A 27411-nucleotide genomic window follows, 5' to 3' on the forward strand; every position below is an offset into this window, starting at 1 on the left:
CAGCAAGAGGTTTTTAGAGATGTTAATATGTAATGAGAGAAAATACAGCCCCAGTTGTTCTGCCACTGCTCCATGCCTCTGTCACGAGCTATTTTCTATCAATTAGAACCAGATTTGGTGACCTGTTATTCATCCGCGTTGCTCAGCGCCGATCTTTCAAGGGTAACAATGTTGACTTATCACTTCGATATGTAGATTACAGCGACCATTATCATTCCCCCATATTTCTGCACCATTAGTCAGTAAATTGGATTTTAAGTTTTCCCTGCCACTGATGCTGTCTGGATAATACTTTTTCTATTAATTATCAACATCTTCTCATCATCTCACCACAAACTGTCTGGGGCAGAGGATCCATTAGCACAAATGTAATAACGTTCCTTTTCCCCAAAGCCAGGAAGCAGTGGAAACATCTTCCAAAACAAAATATCAGACCTCCCGCAGTTATTGCTGTATTCATCGCTCTCTCTTCACAATTATAACTGTAACTCCAAAAACTAATATATTTTTATGATTTTGCACACTTAATGGGGCTAAGTAGGAGCCCATGAGAGCAGCTGGTGAGACTGATAGCTCAACGATCTGTACAAAGCTGGGGCATGTGAAGGATCTAAAGCTGCCCCGCTGCAGTATTTTCAGCTGCTTTAGTATCTCGCTCCACAGATACAGATAAAGTCCTGAGATAAAGAGCTTTCTCACAGGGGCCAAAATTTCATACTGTAGTTTCTTCCAAAAGTCCGCCACACTCCTAAAATCATGAGCGATGACTCCGCTGCTCTAAACCATCAAAATGTTGCTGTGAAATTACCCGTGGCTGACTGATAGCGAAATTACCCAAGTCACCTTGATGCCATGCTGCCTCACAAACATCACAATTAAATGGCAAACAGCCGCTGTGTAAAGTGCCAACTATAAAATTACCCAGACACAACATCACATCAGTGCCTTGTAAGTAGAAAGTCATGATACATTCTCATGTTTCTCAATGCTCTGCCGTCTTAACGCAGCCCGTTAGTGATGTCTAGGGAGCGTTGTTCCCTCCAGAAAATGTCAGCCATATCCTCCTCCCTGGGTAGTGCCTTGCTTGGTAACAACCACATCTTCTTTTTAAATTGCCTTATTTTACAGCAGAGGAGAAAGTAAAGAGTGCTGTATTATCATCTGTGGAGCAGCTGGGGATCAACACCTGTCTCAGGTATGTACAGCTAAGTGTTTTTTTTTTTCTCCAGCTCATGAACCTGCATTTAATTACACCGTCTCTGATGCTAGCAACCTGGGAAGGAAGGAGAGTCCTGCTGGGTACAAACACTCCCTGAACTGCAAGCTTCCTATCAGTAACTGCAGTTTAAGAAAATACCCCTAAAGTTGAATTCTGTGACAAGAAACAAAAAGGTACATTAACCACAGTTTGATACCGGGGGGAAAAACTACTGTGTTACAAGCAACTATCTGCTGCAAGTCATGTTCAAACATTTCCCTATATTCAGAGCCACAGCAATGCTCCCACATTAACCAATATTCAAACTACCTCTAAAACGTCCTCTACAGTTCACTTCAATTTACAGCAAGTCATTTCACTCTATAATCAGAGCTCACCTCAGAGCCTAATCCCCAACACGGCATGTAAGATTCAGTCTACCGCCTTATTTTTCCCATTTCTATAGCCAACCCTGTCTCAACTAAACTGCATTCTCAAATACGTATTATGGGGAATGTAATTAATCCTGGATTACGGTTGCCATTTTAAATATATGGTTAATCTTTTCAGTTTAAACAAAATAAAAATTCAACAAAACTACTTCAACTAAAACATCATGGTTTGGCTTAAAATAAGTGAGTTTTTTTACGTTAATTAAATTACGTACGTATATTTAGGCAACCTTGACTTTGTATATTCTCTTCTGTGTTGACCACATTCTCACCATGACTTTATCTCTACGCCGACTGTGTGATTTAGAAAAGTTTAATACTTCAAAATAAATGTAATCCGGGAGAACATACGTTTCCCTCGTAATGTTTTGACAAAGCAGTTTTGTTGTATGGGAATGTTGTTGCATCATTCATGCATCTTGTAACAGAGGAAAGGAGTCCATTCTTTCTGCAGCTGAAAATGTGCACCCAAAAGGAAAAGAAAAATTGGAGAAGGCCAATGCTCACGAAATAATAACTCAAAAATTGAGTGCAAAAAAAAGCAGCATGCCAAGAAAAAAAAAGCAATGTCCTCTGTTTCCTGACTCAGTGGCCCCTTGTGGGCTATGTGAGGGCCACAGCTCACAAAGGTGCGTCCCTCAGAGGAACAAAGAGCCACCTGTGCTCTCCTGAAAGGAGCTTTCTAGATAAAAAGATTCAGAGCATGTTCAGAAACAGCATGCCGTGTTTACATCACACAGTGTGTGAGCGCTCCCACAAAGAGCACCGCGTCTTAAAGGATTAAAAGTAGTTTGACATGAATTTATAATTAATCCTAGAATAAAAACTGACCACATTGAGATTGTTGAATTACATTTTGAGCACTTAAGTGTCTTTGCTTGAGGTCTCAGTATTTCGTTATCTTTTTATTAATAGATATCCCATTGTGTTGTGTGTCTTTCCTTTAAGTATAAGATGGTTCATATAACAATCTGATACAGGCCACAGGATTTTGGTTTGTCATGAGCAACAGACAGCGGGTGTAGTTTAATAGCACACTGAACATTAGCTTTAATAGCTGCACGTTCAACTAATTCCCCTCAAAATATGCAGAGATCATATTTGACTGTGGTAAAAATACCAAATATTCACTTAAACTGTGAGACACGCAAACCTATTGAAGATTAATGAGCACAGCACATGTGAGATATCCCTTCTGTTGTCTTTTATCTACAGGTACGGCAGCTCCCTCAAGCTGCTGACAGAAGATGCTGTGGATGACCTGACTCTGCTCTTGAAGCATGTTAAGATCTTCTTGTCCACGCAGAGAGTCAAACCTGCTTCACAGCTCAGTATCCTTGATGGAGTCCACATCTGGACTCATGAAGAGTAGGTAGACTGTGACTGGTGAGGTATTAACCCGCTCTGTCATTTTACACATTGTCTTGGGCTACATCATCTATATATTAATATGCGATTTCATTCCAAAAATGTGGATTATGGTCCCACCATAATCTTTAAATGAATCAGATGACTTTCCATGACCTTATCAAGTCCATACACATGAACACAAACATGTTGAATTAACTGCGAAAACATGCTCTCACAAATGTTGACTCATCCAACAGAGGACTGTGTGTGTGTGTGTGTGTGTGTGTGCAGTGACAGGTTAGATTATTAACTTCACCCGTCTCACTGTGAGAGGGACAACGAGGAACTGATAGTGTCCGTCTCTGTCTGATCAACACAAAACGGATTCTATTACTCAGTTCAGCCTCCTTTTGTCCTAAATAACAACTGATAGGCCTTCTCTGTCCTTCAGAAAGTTTCCTTTTGTGTGCGGAACATTGAACATGAAAACACCAATGAGAGATAGTGTCCACTAATCTAAAACAGATTGACAGAGGTGTGCGTCTTTGGCACTAAAATCAACAACCAGCTCCTTGCTTTTCCTGAAGTGGAGCAGGAGGTTGTTCTCTGAGCACAAAGCTGTTGAACGCTAAGTTTAAAGAAACAACATTCGGATGTCGGTGGAGAGCAGTGGAGACAACACCCTCTAAAAGTCTGCTTGCTCTGTATATGCATACTGGAGAGGGTCCAGGCTGGCTGGGAGGTTGTCTTTCATGTGCCGGAGAAGCAGTCCCACAAAGCACTGGGGTGAGTGCCACCGGGTTGTAGTCGTTTGGACTGGACTCTGCAGACGTTCTCGTTTCAGGAAGGGTGGTGGCCGTCTTGAAGCAGGTGTGAACGCTCTCCTGTGACATTGATATGTTGAAAATGTCAGTGAGGATTTCATTGAGCTGGTGAGCACATGCTCTTCGTACACGACCAGGGATGTAATCGCCCTGCGGCTGTCCTCGTCTTCACTCTTTACGCCCATTGACAGGGGTTTTCCTCATGGCTGCTGCAGATACCGAGAGTGGCCAGTCCTCTGAGGGGTTCAGACTTTACGGCTGACTCTGTTGCGGAGATCAAAGCAAACACAACAAGGTGTTCAGCTCATTCGGCAACGTGGCCTGACACATGGGTCGAGATGGGGCGCTCCTGCTTTTGTTGCATGTCGCATGCTGGGCAGCTTGCCGCATGCCGCTAGTGTTGTTGGTGTTACGGTGTGTTTCCCCACCGAAAGCAGTTCTTTTGGCTTCAGACAATACCCTCAATCCAGACATTATCGAGGATGCTGAGTAGTAATACATTGATACGATTTGATTTACTTTTGACACTTTTAACTAAATTCATGGATCTGATTTCAGTAGCAGAAGTCTCTTAATTATATCAAGGAAATAAAAAAAAACATATAGATTTTAAAGAGAAGTTGTTTCATTAAGTCAGTATTTTTAGTCTGAGTGATAAGAGATCAAAAGGGTTTTTTTTTTCAAGCTCTGCTTTATAATTCTTTATCATTGAAAATGATGTCTTGACAGAGTATACTACAAATAGATAAGACTTGTCAGCCAATCCGTTTCAAAGAGCATGCAGAGGTATGACCAAGTGGTTCAACAAACCAACCCCACTTCAGTATTTATAACATAAATCATTTCTGAGTTTGTTAAGCATATTTGACATGCTGATACACTAAATCCAGTGACGCTTTGAAGGGCAAATTGCATATTAAATATTCCTGTGTGCATTCTGCCTCAACAAAAGTTGAAGATTTACATTATTCTAAGGCAGCAAATCAGACCTAAAAAAACTGTATGTGTTGTTAGCCTGAGGTTGTTTTCTGGCGTAAAGACAGCTTGCTTCTCACTCCCCGACTAATAGCTCCACAGTTCTCTCTCCACAGAACTTGCATATCAGGGCAGTTATTTGCTTCCCGCAGGATCTCATTCATTTCTTACAATGTTGAAATGAAACTGAGTACGAGGAGTAAATGCATCAAAGCTTGAATTAACCACTCGAGAAAGCTCAAAGTTAGATAAGTTAGAGTCTGATTGTGTTGTGGCCCTGGTGTTCCCAATCGTGTTAGTTTGTATTCTCGCCCGCCATTTCCGTGGTACCGCGGTGTTCACAATGCAGCAATGCCACCTCGGTGCCACCTCTGAGACCTTGGAGTAAATGATTCATATTGGCTGAATCTCTCACAGGATTCACACTTGACTCCTCATACAACAAAATCCTATATTCACACAGGAATCCAGAGAACTGGATGTCTTTCTGTGAAGAGATAAAGGTCTGGTGCGTCGAGGTTAATTGATTGTCAAAGCAGTACTCACTCCGCGGTTGACAGTCTGCAGTGTGAGTTGTCAGTAAAGTGGCATCAGTGTAATGCTTTATTTAACAACACATTAGCACTCAGTGTCTTGTGACGCCTAAACCGGATCTCTACAAATCCTTTTAAAATATACACAAATCAATGGATTTCAGCTTTGATAATATTTGTGGAACTAATTACATGGTTTAATTAATTCAACGCCACCTGCGGTTCCCAAAAAATATGTTAGACAAAATTAGTCAGATTTCTTTTTTTATTTCTATGCCCCTCTGATGTATAGATCGTTAATTAGTAATAAAAAGGCTGAGGTTGTTACTTCATTCCGATTAATGTTTGCATGCAAAGTGGTACTTTCCATTCATTAAAGCTGTTATTAACTCAATTTGTGCAAACAGAAGGCTCCGTTTTTTTATGCAACTTAAAATCTGCACGGGGCCGCCTGCATCTGTCCCATTTATTATCTGTGGACCACTTTCATATTGCAATACTAATCTAAAGAGCTATGTTTGTTTAGCATTGCTGTGAATCTGAGTGTCTTTTCCATCGGTCCTTTGGCTCTTTAACTTGGCCCTCCAGCCACTCAGCGGGGCGGTTATCCCGGCCACGACTGGCTGGCCTCCACAGTGTTCCTGATCATGGCTGGAGACATGAACCGGTCTCTGGGGTTTCTCCTCAACCTGTCCTCTCAGCTGACCTCTGCATTCATCTGGCCAGCGAGGATCCATGCCTCTGTGAGTAGAACAATGTCCAAACATGACTGCAGTATACTGTGTATTTAAAACTACAATAGCTAGTATTTGAGTATGCAGTAATGTAATACTTTAGAAGCCTAATATGGCAGCAAACCTACCATTAGTTTTTTGCATCTTTTAATATCTGCATGTATCTTTAGGTGGTGTTGACAGAGGTTAGTGTGACTGTTTTCTTCATATTGGATTTTTGATTAACTTGTCCGTTTCAAACCTGCCTCAACAGCTTCGACGGCCGTCTCATTTAATCCCACCTCTTTCATACAAAGCACGTCAACAATCACAGCACGGAAAACATAATTAAATCGGGATGATGATGAACCCTAAGAGCTTTTTTCACACTGACTTTCAGTTTGACTCTGTCTTCATTTTCCAAAATGGGGAAAAACAAACAAAGATGGTAGAGGGAGGTAAATGAGGGGCAAGAAGAGAAATAAAAGAGTAAAAGGAATTTAAGTTAGCGGAAGAAGTCTAAAAGAAAAAGCGTAATTTCAATTATTGTAAATTGCAGAGGAGAAGTTGTATCATTACACCGACCTCTGTCATCTTGTCTTCTCCCATCACAGTCGATAGAGCTCAGTTGGACTCGTCTGTTACGTGCTCTCAGTGCTTACGATGCAGACGCAGCCAGTGAATTTCTCTACAAAGCAGTTTGTCCCGAAGTATTCAACGTGGTCGATTTTGTCAATATCACGGAAAACAGAAAGGGCACAAATAATTAAGAGGCAGCAGCAAGGAATGCAGGGAATGTGAATACAAACAAGCGTCCTCTTTCTATTTCATTTACTCAAAATAAACAGTTGTTTAGGAGCTTGTAATTGATGTGTCTGTTGTTTTTAGTTTCAATGTCCATGAGCAATGCGAGCAAAATTGGACATATTTACAGATACAGAAATCAACGTTCTGGGATGGAAACGCTTGTGGTTGTCATGGCAGGTCCATTTTCCTGTGGAAGTGGCTGAATCAGGAATCCCTCCTGTTTACTGGTGCACCGCTCATTATGTGGAGATGCTGCTGAAAGCTGAAGTTCCTCTGGTCCACTCTGCCTTCAGGATGTCGGGTTTCACGCCGTCACAGGTATGATCTGCAGAGAAGGAGGCAAACAGTAAAAGCTCACTGGTGCAAACTTGTCTCTTGACATTTTCCTCAAAATGATGAAAGTGTTTCAAAATGATGTAACACAACAGTTCAGGACACAGTCACTCGCTGATGCTTTCGCCAGGGATTATGGTATTATTTATACCTACTTTTTTTTTAAATACTGTGTCGTATGGCATGTTTTAGTGAAATATATGCCCATTGAATTGTAATCATGTCTTGCATTCAGCGGCGCTCTTCACCTCATCCCATTAAATAGGAATTCAGCTCGGAGAAGAATTTAAAGGCATCTGACATGAGTCCATGGTGAGGTTATTAAAAGGGTTTACAATTGTGTCTTTTTATATTATAAACCCAGACATAGCATGCATTTATATATATATATATATATATATATATATATATATATATATATATATATATATATATATATATATATATAACTAGTTCTTCATGCATCAAAGCTAATAACAGATTATCTTTCCTTAATATTTATACATTTGGAATATTCTGATATTCAACACAATCAACTGTAGTGATGATGCAAATCCACATAAGGACTCACAGAAAGTTTAAATCAGATTGAAACTTTGTTGACACACGTTTCTGTATATTCAGCAGACAGCCACTTTATATCAAATGGTATACTGTACCTACATTTCTGTCTTTTCTATTCTAATTTCCATTTCCTGATCTAAGAGGATCAGAAAATGGATAGTCATGACTTCTGAAGGATATGCATTTTCTTTATTAAAAATATAATACTATGTAGGCATTTCTTTAAAAACAACTCCCAAACTCAGCAGCTCATTTTGTTATATTTCATTTATGACATCAGTAAAAGACCCAAAACAGACCGTAAAGCCTTTATAACCACACTTTGACTTTACTAGACTTTAAAAAACCAAAATGCGGTTTTGACAGATTTTCTTTAAACAGCAGTTGAAAAGTTAGATCTTTGTTCTTCTGCACTTATTTCTTTTGACACAGACTTTCTCTCTCACAAACAACGAGCTAGAAGAAAGGTTCTTTCACCTTGAATCCTCTTGTGTTTGATCCTGTCTCCGCGTGTCGGTGGTTGACAGTTGTGGTTCACATGATGTACGGGAGCAGGGGCGCTTATAAGACTTGCCGCATTCGCATCAAAGATCTGAACTCGCCGTCTCCAGGGTGGAGTAAAATGTTAACATTCAGCTCATCGCTTTGCTCTTCTCGGCGATAATGGGCACCTGTTCTTCAGTCACAACTGGAAATATTTATTCCAAAAGGTTTGAGCTTTAAAGCTCAAACCTTGACAAAGGAGCTGTGGCGAATGCAGCTTTATACACATCTGACATTCGAAGAGTAGAGGTTGTGTTTGAATGTGTGTGGATGTAGGCCTCAGTCGAAATCCATCTACAGAATATGTACGCGTTGAGTACTGCCTTGAGAATAGGTGCGTGAGTGTTTGAGTGAAAGGGAGAGGCTTTTCAACGCTAGTTGTCTTTAGTCTGAGCAGTGACCTGTTGTAGGTAAAGGATAAATAGGCTGAATCACGGAGGGGAAGATTAATGTTGTTTATGTGTCCTGAATAATAGACCATTTCTGCCTTTAGGCGCAGTACAACATCCGTGGACCAAGTTCCCCACACGGATCATATATCATTAACATCACATTAAGCCCATTATAGTTCAAAGGTTGTTTTTATCTAGTTGCACTTAAAATGTGCCTACTGTATGAATTTAGGGCTGCAGCAAATTATTTTAAGTTCAAAACCATCTGCCTTATCTTCAGTCTATAAAAGGACAGAAACTAGTAAGACAATGTCCGTCTCATTTTCGAAAAATCCAAGATGGCGTCTTTAAATGTGTCACGTCGTCCAACATTTTTTTGTTTATATTATATACATATGTGTACAACACAAAAAGAAGGGCTAGGTAAAATAGCAAAATCGGGAAATACAAATGAAATGAAAGAGATATTTATCTCTTCCATTTCATTTGTATTCGCCAATTTTCCAGTATATAAGTGTGTGTTGCAATATGTCAAATGTATTTAGAATCACCTATATTGGCCAAGTATGCACATTGTGCTAAATATACTTCCACAGAAACGGACATAACAGCTCGGAACAAACACAGCAAAGCCGGACAAATGAAGTTAAAGAGTAGATTATGTAATACAATTTAGATGAACAATAACACTGAATTCTCACTCAAGTCTGCTGCAGAACATTCCAGTGTTTCACACACAGATATATCTCGGTAAGCCGGCCGGTGGGACCTGACCTGCTCAGAACAATAATAGCATCTAAAAGCCTCTTTATGGTAGAAGGAAAACTAATATGAAGGTAAAGTATACAGCCCCACTGACCTGTACACTCAGTTTGACCCCACAGGAACACTAACAACAGCACATTGCTGCTCTCAGAAAACAAGCTGCTCTTGGAAGAACCTTGAAGGGATTTATAGTCACAGAAAGTACTGTACTGTATCTGTTGTACTTGTTTTTCTGCCTGAGGGTTTGAAAACAAAGCGCAGCATGGATCCAGTCGTTCCCTGTTTTTATTACAACACACAAATTAGTTTGTCAGTATTTTCATTAGACTGTAGCTGAGGAGGGGGTGATAATAATCTAATATGTTTATGGAGCGTAAGTGGAGCTTGTTTTGTGTGCTCGCGCAGACTTGTGTCGTTAGTGAACACAGTGGCTAATTATTGGCCCGACAGTTAGTTGAAATGCGGCGAGTGCACTGATTGTTGTCTGTTTGGATGAACTGGATATGTGGCTGTGAAACTCTGTCTCTGACTCAAAACTACCGATTGTAGTTGAATCTAATCAAGAACAGCGGAGTTCAGCCAGATGAAGAGAGTAGCTTCTGCCGATCATGACAGTGTTGTCCTGTGAGGTTGTACGCAGAGTACTTTCAGTGTGCCGTCTGGGCATAGTAGTACAGACTGTACATTACCATGCCCAGAGGCCTGCCATTAGAAAGGCTTATGAAGACACTTTGTTCAGGATTAAATATTTGATGGTTTGCAGTGACATTTTTTATATGAGTTTTCCTCAGAGTAAAAATCCGAGAGACTACTTTGTGATCCCCCTGACTGTTCCTGTAGCGTAGTTTTGTTATAGATTGATTGGATGTGTATTTTGTCCATCCAGTACTGCGATTCAAGAGCAAATACCTGCTAATGTTATGAACGTTAAGCCACAAGCATCTCTCGCTAACGCTCGTCGCACCACTCTTTAATGTCACTCGCAGTGACGTGCCGTGGGAATTTCAAAATAAAGGCATATCTTAAAGATGATGTGTATCAATGGTTTCACCTGACATCGATGATGTTGAATCTTTGATCATTGCGTTGATACATCGATCCAGATTAATGGATCGTTACATCCCAACTAATTGTGCATGAGCAGACTCTTCCATAAGGCGAGGCGAGTAAAATGTACTAAAACATTGGGTACTTTGAAAATCTAATTTACTCTTCATTTCTCCTGTCAGAAATATGTCTCATGGCAAAATGCACCTCAAGAATAAAAAAATATCATCTATTAAATGTCTTGATTTATAGAGATGATTATTATTTCAGTTCAAATAACATGAACCCCGTGTTATAGTATATATGGTATAATGTTGCCCTGGGAACAACACGTCTTCACCGAACCGTATAGTTGAGGCATTAATAGGATGTTTTTAGGTCCTCTTGAGAAAATATCAAGATGCATTTTTTATTTGCATGCATTTTACATTCAGGCCAACATCAACCGACACATTGCGCCTCATGCATAACATTCATGTTGAATACATTTGTTCTTATGTGGCATAAAAAGTGTTTTTGGGCGGCCACAGCTCAGGAGGTAGAGCCAGAGAAAGGTCGTCCTTTAATCGCGAGGCTGGCGGTTGTGTTGCCGGCTCCCCGATGTCAGCATGTCAAAGCATCCTCGAGCGAGACCCCGAACTCCAAGTTGCTCCCGATGGGCATGTCAGCGCCTTGCATGGCAGCTCCTGCCATCGGCGTATGAGCATGTGTGTGAATGGGGGAATTAGAGGCAAACTGTGAAGCGCTTTGTCACTCCATAAATGCCCTCTGTTTAAGATCATTTGTGGCATTTACCAATTTCCCTGCACTTCCTGTGAAGTCAATCGCGTCTGTACTATTAATATTTTCTACTACTACTGACAGTGCTGAATCTTTTATGCTTTTGATGTATTTGTAGCTCTGTGGTGTGCAATTCTTCTTTTTACTCTTTGTTAACATTTTTGTAAACCAAATCTGCCCCTAAACAAAGTGGAACACGTAGCCTTGCATTACAATTTTGAGGCCATCAACTTTGCTAATCTCGTGAACGCACACCTCCTGAAACCCAGATGTCATCGGGCTGAAATTGAACCGAGGCGAACAAGAGTGACAGCTAATACCAGGTGGTGTTGATGTACTCTATACCCAGTACAATCCCGATGCATTATGTCAAGTCCATCTTCCGTTCTTCTCCCTTTTCCAACTGAAGAACTAGATTTATTTTTGTAACCGGATTATTGCACCGCATTTATTTTTCCTTTGTCATATTGACACTGGAGAAACTTTATCTGGTTTAAAATGCAGCAGCAAGACTTTCATATTGAACCACATTGTCATCTTTGTTCTGACTGAGAGGAAGTCTGACAGCTACTTGTGAAATACAGAAACCATTTTAAAATTCTGCTGAGCTTGCTTAATCTCTCTAAATCACCCTCCATCTTTGATTTGTATACGTTTAGCCCTGCAGCCTGCTGGCAACACTCTTCCACCGCCGATATGTGAGCAAGAGGCTCAACGTGCGACATTGTGACTGTAGTATGTCCCGATTGAATGCATACTGCATGCTACAGTACTTTGCAAGGGTGGCTTTAGTATTTACTAAAAAAAAAAGAGAGGAAAGTATTCAATTTGGAAAGCAGCAATAGTTATTTCTAATTCTTTAGAATATACCTTTATTTCCCTTTTAATAGATGAAGTGTATTGAAGAAAAATATGATTAGTGAGAGACATTTGATTCATTACAGGAGAAGAAGAATTGTCATTGACTGTCAGAAGTATTGTTATTCTGTTGACGGGTTTATTCTCAGTAACCGTGAGATTCAAGGTTATTAATCCTGGAAATCACTTCTTTTCTGCCCACAGATGTGCCTCCACTGGCTGACTCAGTGTTTCTGGAACTACCTGGACTGGACAGAAATCTGCCACTACCTCTCCACCTGTGTGGTGATGGGTCCCGACTACCAGGTGTACCTGTGCGTGTCCATATTCAAACATCTGCAGCCAGACATCCTCCAGCGGACACAGTCCCAGGAGCTGCAGGTCTTCCTCAAGGTGAGATGAAGCGTCAGTACGACACAACATTTAATACTCAGAACATCCTGATGAACGTCATTTAAAACTCAACTGGAGGTGGCATTGTGCAGCAGTGTTGTGGAATCACGAATATCTTTTAAGTTTATATTCATTATTATTATAATAATCCAACGTTTATTTAGTCAATCAATCAACAAAGCATTTGTTAAGTTAATACAATGTCAGAAGATAGAAGGAAAGGTCCATTATAGTCATGCTTTCAAATGTTTTATTTCACAGTTTGAAACTCAAGGATATTAAATATATACACTACAATAACTGGTGTATTTTCTTCTCCGATGCGTAGGTGTTGTAATTATCTGATGAGCACTTCTTTGCTCGCCGGTGTCCTCCTTTTCACTCATTATAGTTTACTGATCGATCAATAGGCCATGCGATAGGTGAAGCTTCTGAGAGGTGGATTTCTTTGTGCTGTCATACTTTATTTTTTATCGTAGGTTATCGTTGAATGCATTCCACAAATAAAAAGCTATCTTATATTTCTCACAGTAGCGCTATAGCTGTGTCAAATAACATCCAGATACAATCATTTGGGGAGTTTCACACACATCAAAGGGTGAGGTCGTTAAAAAGCTAAACTCACGTTAGGAAACAAAAGCACAAACCAAGAGAGCAATATAACGCTTTATTCCCTTATTGCAGTTTGATAAATTAGAAATACTTCACTATTTGGACTGGATTTAATATGAGGCGTCTTCTCAGTGGCTGTGGTACGAGATCACAGAATAGTTCAGCCCCCTTATTATATGCAGCAGTCATCCATGATTCACTTCCACAATGAATAAAGAAGCCTATTCTGAAAGTTAACACGTTTCATTGGAACAAGTTCTGCTCTGCGAGTTGGATGAACGCCGATTTGAACGGCGGCCCCAAAGATTTCACAAAAGGTCTGAAGTTACGGTCCAAGATGTCTACCGTCCCCCGATATCCGAGGCAACATTAACCCCCCCCCCCCCCCGGCATCGTGAATGAGGCATGGCTTGACATGAAGCACTCATCGTCATTACTCATTAAGCGTTTCGGTCCGTCTTGTCTCCGGCTGATCGCTCTGGTGTTAACATCGCCACGAGCCACTGCTGACAGTTTTTGTGAATAAAAGATCAGCCACGTAGGCTTTATCTGAGGAAGCTCTTCTAATGAGCTGTAGCATCAGATACTGCAGCAAGAGACAGCTGTGTGTGTGTGTGTGTGTGTGTGTGTGTGTGTGTGTGTGTGTGTTTTTCTCGTCCTGAGCTGAACCCTTGAAAGTTTTAGACGTACAGGTTTACGTCCAATGGCCTCGTCTTCCCCCCTCTCGTCTCTCTCTGTGGGAACAATGTGAAGGAATTATTTTACTCCGACAGACGCGGTATTAAAGGATTTTTAAAATATTCACACACACACAGACTTGCACCCCTCTTCGCTTATCCCGTCTCTATGGGAGGTATATCTATATTTCATCTGAATTAAAATTTCAAAAGCCAAATGACTTGTTACAATCGTTCAGAGTCTGGCTGGAGCTCAACTGCAGTGGAGCCGAAGTAGTGACATCAGAAGTAGACCGAAGAGACAAAGGTTATGTGTCGGTACCGACTTAGAGGCTACATGGGGAACGCAGACAAAAAGATACCTTTTTGTATTATTGTAATGCATTCAGAGATGAGGATATGTTTTTATGTGTGTTGTTTAATGCAATGTTCCTGTTTAATCATTTCTACCTTTAAATACTTCAAATTTAAACAAGGAAAACTTTAAATGCTCACTGCTAAACTAACTTTCTTACACACACACGCACACAACCACACACACACACACACACACACACACACACACACACACACACACACACACACACACACGCGCTACTGTTCTCATGTTTCACGTCAGCCGTCGTAGTTCCCCTTCAAGCATATTGCACCTTTTTAAAGAAGTCATTAAAGAAACTACTGAGTGATGGACCTTGTGTGTGTGTGTGTGTGTGTGTGTGTGTGTGTGTGTGTGTGTGTGTGTGTGTGTGTGTGTGTGTGCCAGTGTAGTGGCAATGGCAGAAAATAACTGTCCAGTCAGAGCTTAGTAAAAAGTACATCAACACGGACGTGAGTGTCGCGCTCGTGAAGTCACTGGCTGCCTCTTTGAGTCTGTATCTGTGAATTAGGGAGTTGTCATTTAACGTTGTTATTTCATTTGCTGTGAAACACCTACAGCCTGATTTCCACAGGACGAGTATTACCTGGGGACTTGTAGTAATTTGTAACGATGGCAGAAGTCATCCGTGATCTTCAGCCATGTATGAAATTTGACAAGCAAACAAATAAAAAGTTGAAACGAAAAACACGAGGGACAATTTCTAAATCACAAGAGGACCCATGGTAAAACTAATAATATGGACTTTTGGCATTAATTGGGACTTTTCGTCCTAATTAAACACACACAAAATCCAAATAATCCATCTGTGTCGTTAATCCCCCCGTGGCCCCAACATGTTCAAACACACGGGTCAGAGTTTCTTTTTATAGATCACAACGTTTGTGTGGGAAGTGGCGTTCGTCTCTTTCAGGCCCCGTTGAGTGTGTAAGCAGCGATTATAAATGAGACCCCCGGGCACCTTGAATGACACTGATTGGGCACTCGGGGTGATATAAGAGAAAGAGCTCATAGAGTTCTGACTTTTAAGAGTTATATGTAATGTGGCAACCCGGAGGACTTGGAGGCAAGATTCAGCAATAAAACAGGAGACTCAGAGACAGCAGCACTTTAACAAAACATGTCCTTTAATGAATGAGTTAGGGAAAAGGAGGATGGAAAAGATTCCTCCCGGTCGGGGTCTTTGGCCTTCGGTCTCCCGCCTGGTGTGAGGTGAGTGGGCTCCTCTCCAGAGGTTCAGGAGATCCTCGTAGCCTCTTGTTCAGTCTGTCTTCCTCCTGCTGCTTCCCAGCTCTCAGAGGACATGCTCCCTCTGATTAGCTGATGTGCTGATGATCTGCCATTCCCTCAATGCGTTGAAGGTCAATATTGTTAAACCGTACTTTCGAACTAACGACTTTAATCTGTAAAAATCCAGTAATCCATAAATCTAAATGTCAAACCAAGATAAATGTTTGAACTGAGTCAACCTGCTATTCGGAAGCACTAACTCGACTAAGTTATTTTAATTAACAATAAAACTCTTAATGCTTTCATATATATTCCCATTAATTCCACCTTGTATGCAAATCCAGACTCATTGAATATTAATACCACTCATTTGTCATGTGATGACAGGCTAAGGAAAAACCGCAATCTTGGTAATTAATGCATTTATTAGTGTAGCTAATGATCTTATAAGTGTGAACGGTTAATATATCTTGAAGATTATGAGGAACATTAGGCAGCTTGTGACACCTGGATAGAATGAGAATATCCAGCTGAACATCACAGTACATATTGTGATAAAAGACTTCACATCATTCAGGCCCTAATTCCTCCACGCTCACGTCTTAGCGTCTTTCGTTTTTCACTCTCCTCCATTCTCCCAGAGAAAAAACCCACCAAAAATACACTCCCAAGTGATTTCCCCTGGTTATCTCTGCTCCCCTTCACGGGCTTAACTGTGTCAGCGGCCGTTTCCTGTTGCGATAAACGAGCCGGCAGAGCAACTTTAGTTTGGATGTTTCGTCAGGATTAATCTCACTTTGCAAAATCTTGGCTCAAATAAAGAATCTGACAAGAGAGAGACCTTTTATACTTCCTGAAGTATAGTGCCGTAACATTTTGACAAGAAGAATAACGCTGCTTCATTAACCATCCGGACGGACAGCTTCTACACACAAACAAAATATGGATGTAATAGACCTGGAGTTATGAAGCTGGAACGGCTGAGAATAAAGCGACCTGTTATTAACGTCGGTATATCAAATCAGTCTAGAATGTGACCTCTAATCCGTAACACCATATTGTTAAAAGGAGATTTATAAAGTGTGCTTTATGTGGTACACTGCTGCCTTCAATAATCAGACTGAAAACTAATTTCTTCTTGACATCACCTACTCCCCTCTGAACAATCGCCCCTCTGCAGTCACTGCCTCCAATAAAGAATAAAAAACATTGCTTTATTTGCCCTTAATCGGTTTCTTACTTTTGCACTTTACTCAGTGGTATTTAAGACAAGTTCAAGGGTAGTAGATGAGCGGAAAATACAACTGAAGTTGCGGACAAAATGATGTAATTTCTGACTTTCCCTATTTTTGTGACACGCTGTTTATTGAATACTTCTTTGAGCCTCTCAGAGGTGAATAGTCAACGTATTCAAACAACACACGTCTCATCCGTCCTTTGAGAAGGGGTCACAGGTATGGAAGTAGAAAGTCATTACATTAGAGGAAACCACAGTAGCACTGATTGTGTCTCGCTTAGTGGGTCCCAACATGTTTGGCTTGCGTCTTCTTAAAATGCAGCAATGTTTACACGTGAACTGTCATTTCTAGTTGAGTTGTGTGCGGTTCAGACTGCCCATGTTGTTGCTTTGGTAGAGTGGCTTAGTCCCTCCTCTTCTGGTGGCCCCACATAGGACCGTGTCTTGGAAAGAAAACATGTAAGGTCGTCTCTGCTGAGAGACGAATCATGGTTTCATGCTGTCGGATCCTGTTTAGTTTTGTGTGAAACCGCTCAGTGAACTACATCCCACGTCTTGCACAATATACATCACTAACACTAGAGCGCCACACAAAAATGTAACAATATGGAAACTGATGTTTTCACAAGCTGGTGTTGTTATCAGCTGGAAGGGGTTGTGCTTGTGTGACTGCATCCCTGTAGGAAACACGTATCGCAGCTGCAGGGAGAGAGAGACTTTAAGGTGTGTAGTCTTTCTAATAACGTATTTCAACAGTCTTATCTTCAACGGTTTTACAACAAACTGCAAGATTCGTTTCCAAAAAAGGGTCCAATGGTTCACTGGAAAAGGAGAGATTTGGGTTCATATACAGTCATCGAGCAGAGCGTTGAGGATTATAGAAAAGTGTGACCTTTCAGAGATTAGGTTTAAACCCTCTTAGGTTGTCTCAACCTCCAGTTTGGGAAACAATGCCGTTGGGTTACGCAAGTTAGCTAATGTTTACAATTCTGTGTGTGGGAAACTGAGCTCGCAGTGTTGACTGTTCTCCGTGTGTCACGTCCTCTTTCCCTGCACAGATGTAGCTTTAATTAGATTCTCCATAAACAAATACTACACAATAGTTTTCACGGATGCTGCCTGGGTGCAGCGTTTCTCTGGCTGCTAACTGATGATGATCACTCGCACCATAATGCACACCGGTCACAGTTATTTGCTCTGTTGCAGTGGTTGCATTGCCCACCAGGTCAGTTGTTCCTCATGACAGATGCAAACTGTAGCTCAGGCAGCAATTATGGCAAAACTAAAATCTTGACTGAACAAATGAGCCAAATAAAAATGTTTGCGTGGGATTTTAGTCTCTGAGACGAGTAAGACGCCGCAGTATGTCTTGTAATGTGTATACCTGCACGGTAGAGATACTCGTACTTATTGAGATGTTGTCCGACACAACAAATCTCACGAAGGTGTTGTTTGTTGGTGCAGTGCAGCATTCAATTCCCACAGATGTAATCAGATTTACTGTGACTTGTACATAAATTGAATGTTAAGCATTTTAATGAAAAGATTATATTGAATTATTCACACTTTGCCTCCTAACAAAGTGACAGATGTTAAAGAAAGCCACCTTCGGCCTCAATACCAAACCATTATCTGTCTGCATTCCTCTACCTTCATGTCTTGGACACTTACTAAAAGATAGTGAGAGTGTACTCAATAAAAGACATTATTTTAAAGTGAAGTGATTGACAACAATCTGTTCTATTAAATATCTTTGGAAACTTTTTATAGACTATATCGTGTACTTTAGAGCCATGGCTCAGGATCCTCAAAGGAGACCCAAGATCAAAGTGAAGGCTCACAACATAGTGCAAATGAAAACAGGTGCACGTGTGTTTCATATTTGTAATGCAAGTGTATTTATAGCTTAAGTCATGAAGTACACATTCATACCAGCATGTATGCTGAGTGTAACAAACACAAACATGAAACATCAGGGACTTGAGAGCGAATGGGATTGAGGTCAATGTGTCTTCAAATCTGTTTGTGCGGGTTTTATGTAATGATGTATTTTATGTTGTTAAACTCTATTATTAGAAATGTGTTGTTTGTCTTGAACTCCTCCAGAGCAACAGGTGACTTTATAACTACATCCAACTGTTTTCTCAGGCTGAGTCATAACGAGTTTTCCAACTTTTAATTGGCGTTTATGTGTGCAAAACGGTGAGATAATAACAACAACTACAGCATTTTTTCCCCCTGCAGGAGGATCCAATCCAGGGTTTCAAAGTCGGCGACTATCTGGTGTTCATGGAGGAACTGGAGCGCGGCTACAGACACATTGTTCTCACTGACATGAAAACCGTCAGTAACCCTGTCGAGTGAAAACATGGAGAACGTTTTTGACGGGTATTTCTTTTTAATTGGTTATTTAACTCGACTGTAAATTAAATCCCTTACAGCCTGGATCAGACGGAGTGAGTGCCTGTACGTATCTTCCGCTTAATGCAGCATTGTTCTTCAGCGCTCGAGTGAAATCTCAACGCAACATTTATTTAACAGAGACGCTTCAGTTTGTGATGACATTGATGGAAAGACACATTCGCAAATCAACACATTATCTAACTATCATAATTCTCCTGCATGCATCTTTTCAGATATGTACCTTTTTGTGGATGTGTGACATTTATGAACGTTAGAATCTGTATTTATGTTCTCCTACAATGTAAATATATGAGATGTTTTTCTATGTGCTTCACACAATGTTCTCGTTGGTATTGAACGTCGTGTCCGGACCAATAAACAACCTTTTGACTGATCTGCTGCCGTGGTTTTCAGGGTCACTATAGGCCGTCTCATGGCTATGACACACATCATTACTGCCAGGACACGCAACAATGCAGCGCACAGAGCTCTCGTGTTTGTATACTTATGCGGGTCTTTGTATAAAAGATGCACGAGGAAGGTTTTATCATTGTGATAAACCCTTATTAGTAAGCACAGCCTTTCCCCCGTCTCCCCTGCACCGCCGTCCCTCTTCAGACACTGAGACCTGAATGATAAACGAGTACATCACATCCATCCATCTCTCCCACTGCAACAGTGTTTACCAGGGAAATGTGACGGGCACGACGGAGGTGATGGCTTACGTGAGAGGGATTGATCAAATGTGGATCGCGTTAAAACAAAACGGACTTCAGCACTGAGGGGTTTAACATTTAGGTCACAGTGCATTGGACCTAACATTTCATTTAGGAGCTGCATTTATTCTTTTTGGGTAATTTGCAGCAGAACTTCGTAGCAAGCTAAACACCTCAAACACACTCGGCATATGGCAGCCATGTAAAGTTGTTAAACACTTGTCTATTTACACTTCCCTCAGACTTGTAGCGATCCAGCGTCAATGTGGTGTGTGCAGACCTGACGTATGTCCAGTTCAATATTCAGTGTCAACATCTGGGCTCTTCACTGCCAAATGTTCCTCCATCTTTATCGTCTACTTTCCTTTCTTGTCTGTCAGCTATTTGGTGCTGGAGCGATGTCGTTCAGTTGGCTCAGAGCTTTGTTGCTAGAAATAAGACGACTGAGAGCTCGGAGACTGAACCAAAACGGTTAAGTTGTGGACAAAAGAAGAGGGAAAAAAAGCTAAAAGACTGAATTGTCTCCATAGACATGAGGGGATCCGACCTTTTCATTAGTCCAGCTTTGAGTCTGTTAAACAAGTTTTCAAAATTCAAATGGAGTAACAGAGCCGTAGGTTATGTTGTGCTCAGATATCATTAGTGAACAAACAACTGTTAGCCCGCCTGTGTAGAAAGCTGGACTGATTACAATAGAAGTGTAGTCTGGCTGTGTAGACAAGCAGTTACAGGACAATTTATGGCTCGCGGGTGGCTTTAACATCATCTTGAAAAGCAAACTTTGAGAGTGTTTTTCTTAATAAACGTAATGTGGCAGGACATGAGTTGAAGTAGACTCGGAGGCTGAAAGTTCGCTTTCGAGCCGTTTCTGTCGTAACATTAATATTTGTCTCATAAGGAACGAGCATATCGGATAAACATGCGGATGTGAGGCTGCTGATAGATCTGAAAACCAATGAAAGTTTCAAATTTGATTCATGGGCTAACTGGGAGCCAGCAATAATGGGTTTAGTACATTCAAACCTACACTTAGACAGGCAAAGAAACAAAAACCCTCAGGCAAAGAGATTTGGCCCGTTAATTTAAAAGAAATAAAGTAAAGACTGTTTTTCCACTTATGCATTTTACTTGAATATAGAAAGTCTGCATGCTCCTGCTTGGCTTTGTATAGCTTCACCAGTCCGCCTGCTTTTAAATCCAAAGTGGAGCTGTTCCCGAATATCACTGTTTGTTCCAGTTTATCAAGTTTGAGTGGGAAACGAGAGGAGCGCGTCTGCGGCGGGCCGGTGATGCAGCCCTGTCACTCAGCGATGCGGCGCTTTCATCAGCCGAATCCACGTGGATGCTGCTTCTGTTGAGCTCTGGAGTTGAAGAGCGGGAGATTGATTCGGTGGGGAGAGACAGCGGTGGGCTGTAATCTGTCAAAGCTGCAGAACATCTAGAAGCTGTTTTTTTTTTTTGTTTTTTTTTTTTGTCTTGGAGACACTGTGAGGGAACTCGACTTTGCTGAGAGAAATGGATGTTCACAGCTGCTCGAAGGGAGACACTTCGAGCTCCAAACAGCCCGCTGCGCTTCGTTCACGTGACTGTTGAAACTGGTGGTGGAGTGAGGGGACGTCTGACCCCATTTTGTTTTTATAGCACACAGCCTGGCAGCGCCCCAGCCAGCGGAGGCTGGAGGGACAGATAACCTTTTTAAGACAAAGAAAGAAGTTTTTGTCTCTTTGATAATGCAAGTTATTCAAAGCAGGGACTACTGGGGCATTTTGAACCGTCGGATTACCACAAAGAAAGAATATAACATCAGAAGAAATCTTTTAGTAAGTTTAAACTCAAGTCATATACTTTATTTTACCCTTTTGGATTTGATCAGTGATTCAGAAGGATTAGGATTTCACAAGTGGATTCAACGCCGGATCAGATTGTCAAAATAATTTTAACCCCAAACAATACACATGACCACATAATTAAATATCTTGCTTTGTTTGCAATGAGACAATGTGAACTCTAAATGAACTGGCCCTAAGAGGCAGCCATGCATATTTGTTGCTTATTATTCTTACTTGGGTAAGATCAAAGAAAACAAACAAGTGTGCGCATGCCCTTAATTCAGCTGTGAACGGCATCTATTGATGTTTTGTGGGAGAACTCTTGAAGACTCTTCATTGACTTGATGAACTATACTCACTTCTGTAAAGTCCTGAGGAGCTCAAGCCGGACTTTGACATTTCCATAAAACTCGGTTCACTTTTAGGAATGGACGAGATGTGATCTAAGAGGTCAAGACGACGTGATTGTAGTGCAGATGAGCGGGCGTGTTTGTGGTTTTCGTGTTTGGGTGACATTGTTTTAATCTGATCACTGTTTTAATCTGCGAAGGCCAGCTTGAAGCCGCTCCGCTCCCAAATCTGATTGAATGAAAGTTGTCGTGAAAGCAAGCTGCACGAGAAGCAGCGCTGCAGGCAGAAGGCAGAGCAACAGAGGAAGACCTCTGCAATGAGGAAGCTAACAGGGAAAAAACAATATAATACATGTAGTGTATTTGTGAAAAATAATTAAATTAGGAAACGGTTATAACTTTGAGATTCTGTTAAGGCCGGCAGAGACGGCAGCCACTGCCCGGATGTAGATGGTGACACTAGTTGGATGATGGGGTCCCCATGAAACTGTCACCATGAGGCACCGCGGTACCGCACAAGTAAAACCAACAACAACCTTTCCCTGAAACAGATCAGACTGGAGCATGACGGTGTGCAGTGGGACCTGCACAACGTTCATGCCAAGTCTCTTCCTAAAACTGCACCCAAGCACCCTGTGTTACTCTCCTCTGAGAAAGACAATACCGAGGCCTGGATGTAGATGCCAAAAGCCGCTGCAACGCAATATCTTAACTGGGGAGGGATACACACGAGAGGCACCGACACCGTCCCCGAAACCAGCATGGCGAGCACGCAATTCCCCAAACTCGTCATCAAGTGAGCTGCTGTTGCAGATGCAGAATGACCGTACTGCGTCCACCCGTCCTACTCCCAAGTACACAAGTCCGTACTTGGAGTATTTGCTTCTGAGAAAGGGCCACAGTATATGCACAACATTAAACAAAGAAACATAGTTAGAAGGGTATTGATCAAAAAAGGATATCACGCCGAGATTCCAGTAGTCCCTGATGATCTTGCTTGTATGCTTTGTTTATATTTCTATTAGGTTAGCGCAGTGTTTAGCCATCTGTGAACATATCTCTGCTTGATGTTTGTGTTGACAGGTACATTTGTGACAAGTGATTGAAAGAGAAGAAGACATGTTTGATATCAGGATATCAGAAATGACTGATTCCTGAAACTGGTTCACAATACTGTGGAGAATATTGTATACTTCATATTGTCATTTGTCTCCTTCAATAAAGTTTAAATCAAGCAGATACATGTGTGTGTTGCTCAGTCATTTTCATCGTCAGGATGTTAAATGGACCAGTTTTTTCTTACCCTTCTGCCGCATGAAATCAAGTTGTTCCTATCACCTGATTAAACTGATAAACAGAGTAATTACAGATGTTTTGTGAACGCACACGTTATATTTATATCTCACCACAAGATCACTACTTGTAAATTAAATCAGATTGAATCAGTTCTTCCCCGTACGACCGGCCGGCGCAAGTGACTGACTGATGCTAACAAATCAAAGCTATCGTTACACAACCGACGCCTGAAGCCCCAGACAGTTTGACAGTTTGTCACATCTGGGCCTTCGTCCAGTAAATCTCGACACTCGACAGAGCAGCGACGCCCACGCAGGCCGCTGTGGCTCGCGGAGCAGATGTTATGGGAGCGAGGTACGTGATGGTAGGTTGTTTCCGTCGCGGCCTTTTCTTTGCGATGTAAACAGAGAGACCCTCTCTCCGTCTCTCACCGTCTGGTTGTGGATCTCTCGTGTTGTCCATTGTTCCGAAACAACGGATGAGCAATAGTGACATGAATCTCTCATGTATCTAATTGTGGTTTCTGCTATCATTTTAAATGGGCAGATGTCAACGTTTGCAGAGATGCAACAGAGCGCATCCTGACTGGAAACGTTACACGAGGAGGTTATGAGGGTGATTAAAACCGCCCACAACATCATCGGTACGCATCCACTGAGCACGTGTGACATTGGTGACAAGAAGAGCCTGCAAAGTGATTTTACCAGACAAACAGACATTACATTGATAAACGTCTGCTAAAAAGTAAAATGTCTCGTTGGATGTAACATCGTCACGCATCCGTTTCACTTGTTTGACCATCGGTCACTGTTGAGTTTGACCCTCACGTTTATCGCCAAGAACCAACAGTGTCGTTCGTTTTGACTCAAGGAGTTGTTTATTTCAATTAGCTTTGAACGCCTCATCATCGGAGCAGGGGGGGACTTGACCTCAGAAGGGGATACAGTTTAGAGATGATGATTATGATGGCAACCTTTATAGTATAATGATCTGTTGTGCCGTTGATCTTGATTATGGACTTTTCAACCTGACAGCGAGCACTTTGAGGCAGATAATTGGTGATAATTAAGCTGATGAGGCCGCGGCGAGGACACACCTTGCTCCGCTCACAGCCTGAAGATGTCTGTACGCCTTTTATTTGCGCTGTTATCTTTATTGGCTTTTATCTCGCAGATGTTCATTCTGAACTCATTTAGAAGTGACACTGATTCCTTGATTATACTCGGCTATTTTTCATCCTTTTTTTTCCTCTGATTTGAATCTTCGGCTCTTATATTTGCTGCTGAAGGTTGGCTGCCTTCTCCGTTATCAGCCTCTTATCCTCATTCTTCATCTTCCCTTCCCGTTTTGTTCCTTCTGGCTACTCGAGCAGCCGTTGTAATGCTTTTGTTTGCAGATTGTCTGCAGCAACCTGATTTCACCGGCCAGAGATGTCATATTTTGATAGTTGTATTGGAACAGCTCTGCGCTAAAGGGAGTTTTTCATTTGCATTTCCATTTGCGCTGGTAAATATATCCCACAAAAGGGTGTATTGTTCATTGTGTGCATGTGAATCGGATGGCTTTGGGGATTTGGAGATCTATGATTGAGGCTGTTTTACAAGGCGTATTGATGAGTATGTCGAGAAATCATTTAATAAAGACGCAAACAGAACTTTGCATTTTCTTTCCACTTTTTAGTGACGAGACAAACTTAGAAGTATGTATTGATCCCGAAACTGCGGCATGTGATGATAGAAACCCTCCGCATCCTCTTTGTTTCATACCTTCTCTCTCGGGGCGCCGCTGGGACTTTCTTTAATTTAAAGGTTGGCCCGGTCTTGTTGTGAACGCACGCTCCAAGCTTTCTCTGAGTCCCGCTGCCTAAACCACGCTGCCATCAAGTCAGCTGCCTGTCAGCCCGTCTGGGAGAGACGCTGCCGAGGCGCCGAGAATTAGAAATCCCATTCACACTCCTTGTTGCATAGACAGACAGCCCTGCACGGACTCAATACAACTTCTCCCTCACTGCATCCATTCCTCGGATTTGTGGAGAAAAAACAGGAGTTGCCTTCCTAATCCCCAAAAATTCATTAATAACCAGGGTCTACCGGTACATGAATTTGCCCCTTTGCAACAAACAAGGGAGGAGATTATATTGGACATGACGTGTGGCTTAAGTTTCCATATATTCAACAAAGTTGGTCACAAAAATTAACTTTGCCGAACCCTGAAAGTACAATATGGAAATGACGTCCAGCAATTTATTAACCAATTATGTTGCATTAATTTAGTCTTCAGCCATAACCTCAATACAACCAGACGCCAGGCCTCATGAGGCTGGACAGTGTCCCATTATTATACACAGGATATTAACACATATATTGCTGTGATTTAGACTATTTTTTATTGCCTTACTTTGTAAATGGTTGTTGTTGTTGTTCATTTCTCATTTTAACAACTTTATAAACTCTTCATTTGTAGTTATTCTACAGCTATACATCATATCATATAACAGTGGTTCTCACCCAGGGGTGCTTTGAGAGTCGAAGTGTGCATGCCCGCTAGTTTGATGGGGGAATCCCAGAGGGTCATGTGGTAAGAAAAACTCCCAGAATGCATCAGAAATCCACAGCGCCTGGAGCTCAGTGGACAACAAACAGGAACTACGACTGTAATCACAAACAGAGCATTATTTATTTACTATTATTTATCAGAGCGTTCACAACAATCAGTCAAAATCAGCAGATGGAGGCGCATTAAAACTTCTGTTCACGCCCAAATGCAGCGCTCTCTCTCTCTCTCTCTCTCTCTTATAGTATGTCAAAAAAATGTGAGCACATATGAATCAGTAATAAGTTCAGAAGGTCCATGGAAGGAGCAGATGCAGCTTCCTGTCGCCAGCTCCTTGGACCAAAAGCCAACTCTGGGAACCTCAGCAATGCTCAACTGGCTGAGAAGTTCCCCGTGAATCTACCTAATCGACGTTGAGAAAAGCCTTTGACAGTTCAGACAGCACAACCCTGTGGGGCCTAATGGACCTCAATTAAAGTATCACCAAGATCATAAATAGGATCAAGAACTCATGACCGAACCTCATGACAAGTCAAACGCGCACTGCGGGCTATACCTCTCACTCAGGATCGATGTCAAGACGGGCGTCCAACCTGTCTACTGTCTTCAGGAAGAAACTGGAGGGAAAATGAATGCGATTCAGTGGACGAAGTGAAAGCAGCTGGATGACCATATTTTTTAGATACCATAGCTTCCCCTTCACACACATAAACGTGCACGTAGGAGAGGATGGACAGTCTCTATTACGCTTGTAAATGTGGTTTTACACCCAATACAGCAAAGACACAGGTGGTGAAGATCCACTGCGAAACCAGCACCCCTATCCTCCTCTGGGCTCGGTCCCAGAGGAGCTAAAAGCATTCACACACTCAGGCAGTGTTGCGGACGCCACCGGGGGGGGACACATACAGACGTAAAAAGCAGGGTCGAAAAGACTAGGCTGGTGTTTAATATGCTCAGGAAGATCTGGAGCTCAAAACACAACCGATCAAACGTACACGTCTTCAACTGCTGCATGAAGGAGATGATTCAGTACGGATCAGAGATGAGAAACGACAACGCAAACAACTGACAGGCTGCGAAAAATCTATGAACTCGCCCAGGAGAATACGAAACATCTGGTGGAGAGACAAAGTAAGACATGTCGACCTGTGGAAAAGTACAAGCCGGGACCTCACAGAAGACCGAGCGCAAAATCCCTCAACAGGATCTGAAGAGGGATCCCCAAAGAACGAGGAGAGGTCGCCCCGGAGGAAAGGTGAGTCTGGCAAAAAACATCAACAACAAAGGCAGGTGGAAGATGTGTTGTTGAAGGATCTCTTGATACTGCGTTGTAGAATAGTACTATACAAATACCACATTGCAGTGTGCCATGAGTACAAAAAGAAAGTCTTCAAATACAATCATATTTGTAGTATTCTGTTCAATTATGTTGAAGTATAGTATCGTGAATGTGCCAGAGGAAAGTTTGACGTTAAAAATGTCAAAGAAAGCGATGATAAAATAAAATGGTTTTGCCCAAAACTTTGCTGGATGACAGAGAAACGTGAGAGCATTGTTCAGTTATTTTATTATAAATGTTCCACGGAGAACTCAATGGAGGTT

The 27411-nt window shown here is 41.7% G+C and overlaps 1 protein-coding gene across 2 annotated transcripts in view; it reads left to right on the forward strand.

The window, feature by feature from the left end:
* The window catches only part of tbc1d32 (TBC1 domain family, member 32), a 64890-nt gene extending 45434 nt beyond the window's left edge, over positions 1-19456 (forward strand). Inside the window, exons 29-34 of one of the 2 annotated variants that reach the window (XM_068577413.1) lie at positions 1129-1195; positions 2866-2981; positions 5921-6075; positions 7030-7170; positions 12339-12527; positions 18904-19456. In XM_068577413.1, coding sequence (XP_068433514.1) covers positions 1129-1195; positions 2866-2981; positions 5921-6075; positions 7030-7170; positions 12339-12527; positions 18904-19023 — 788 coding nt within the window. In that variant the 3' untranslated portion in view covers positions 19024-19456. The remainder of the gene's footprint in view (positions 1-1128; positions 1196-2865; positions 2982-5920; positions 6076-7029; positions 7171-12338; positions 12528-18903) is intronic. The other variant, XM_068577414.1, reaches the window with a different exon arrangement.
* Positions 19457-27411: the final 7955 nt, after the last annotated feature.

The sequence above is a fragment of the Clinocottus analis genome, unplaced genomic scaffold (genome assembly GCF_023055335.1).
Source record: "Clinocottus analis isolate CAN_PGR_092001 unplaced genomic scaffold, fCliAna1.0.p SCAF_15, whole genome shotgun sequence".
NCBI lineage: Eukaryota > Metazoa > Chordata > Actinopteri > Perciformes > Cottidae > Clinocottus > Clinocottus analis.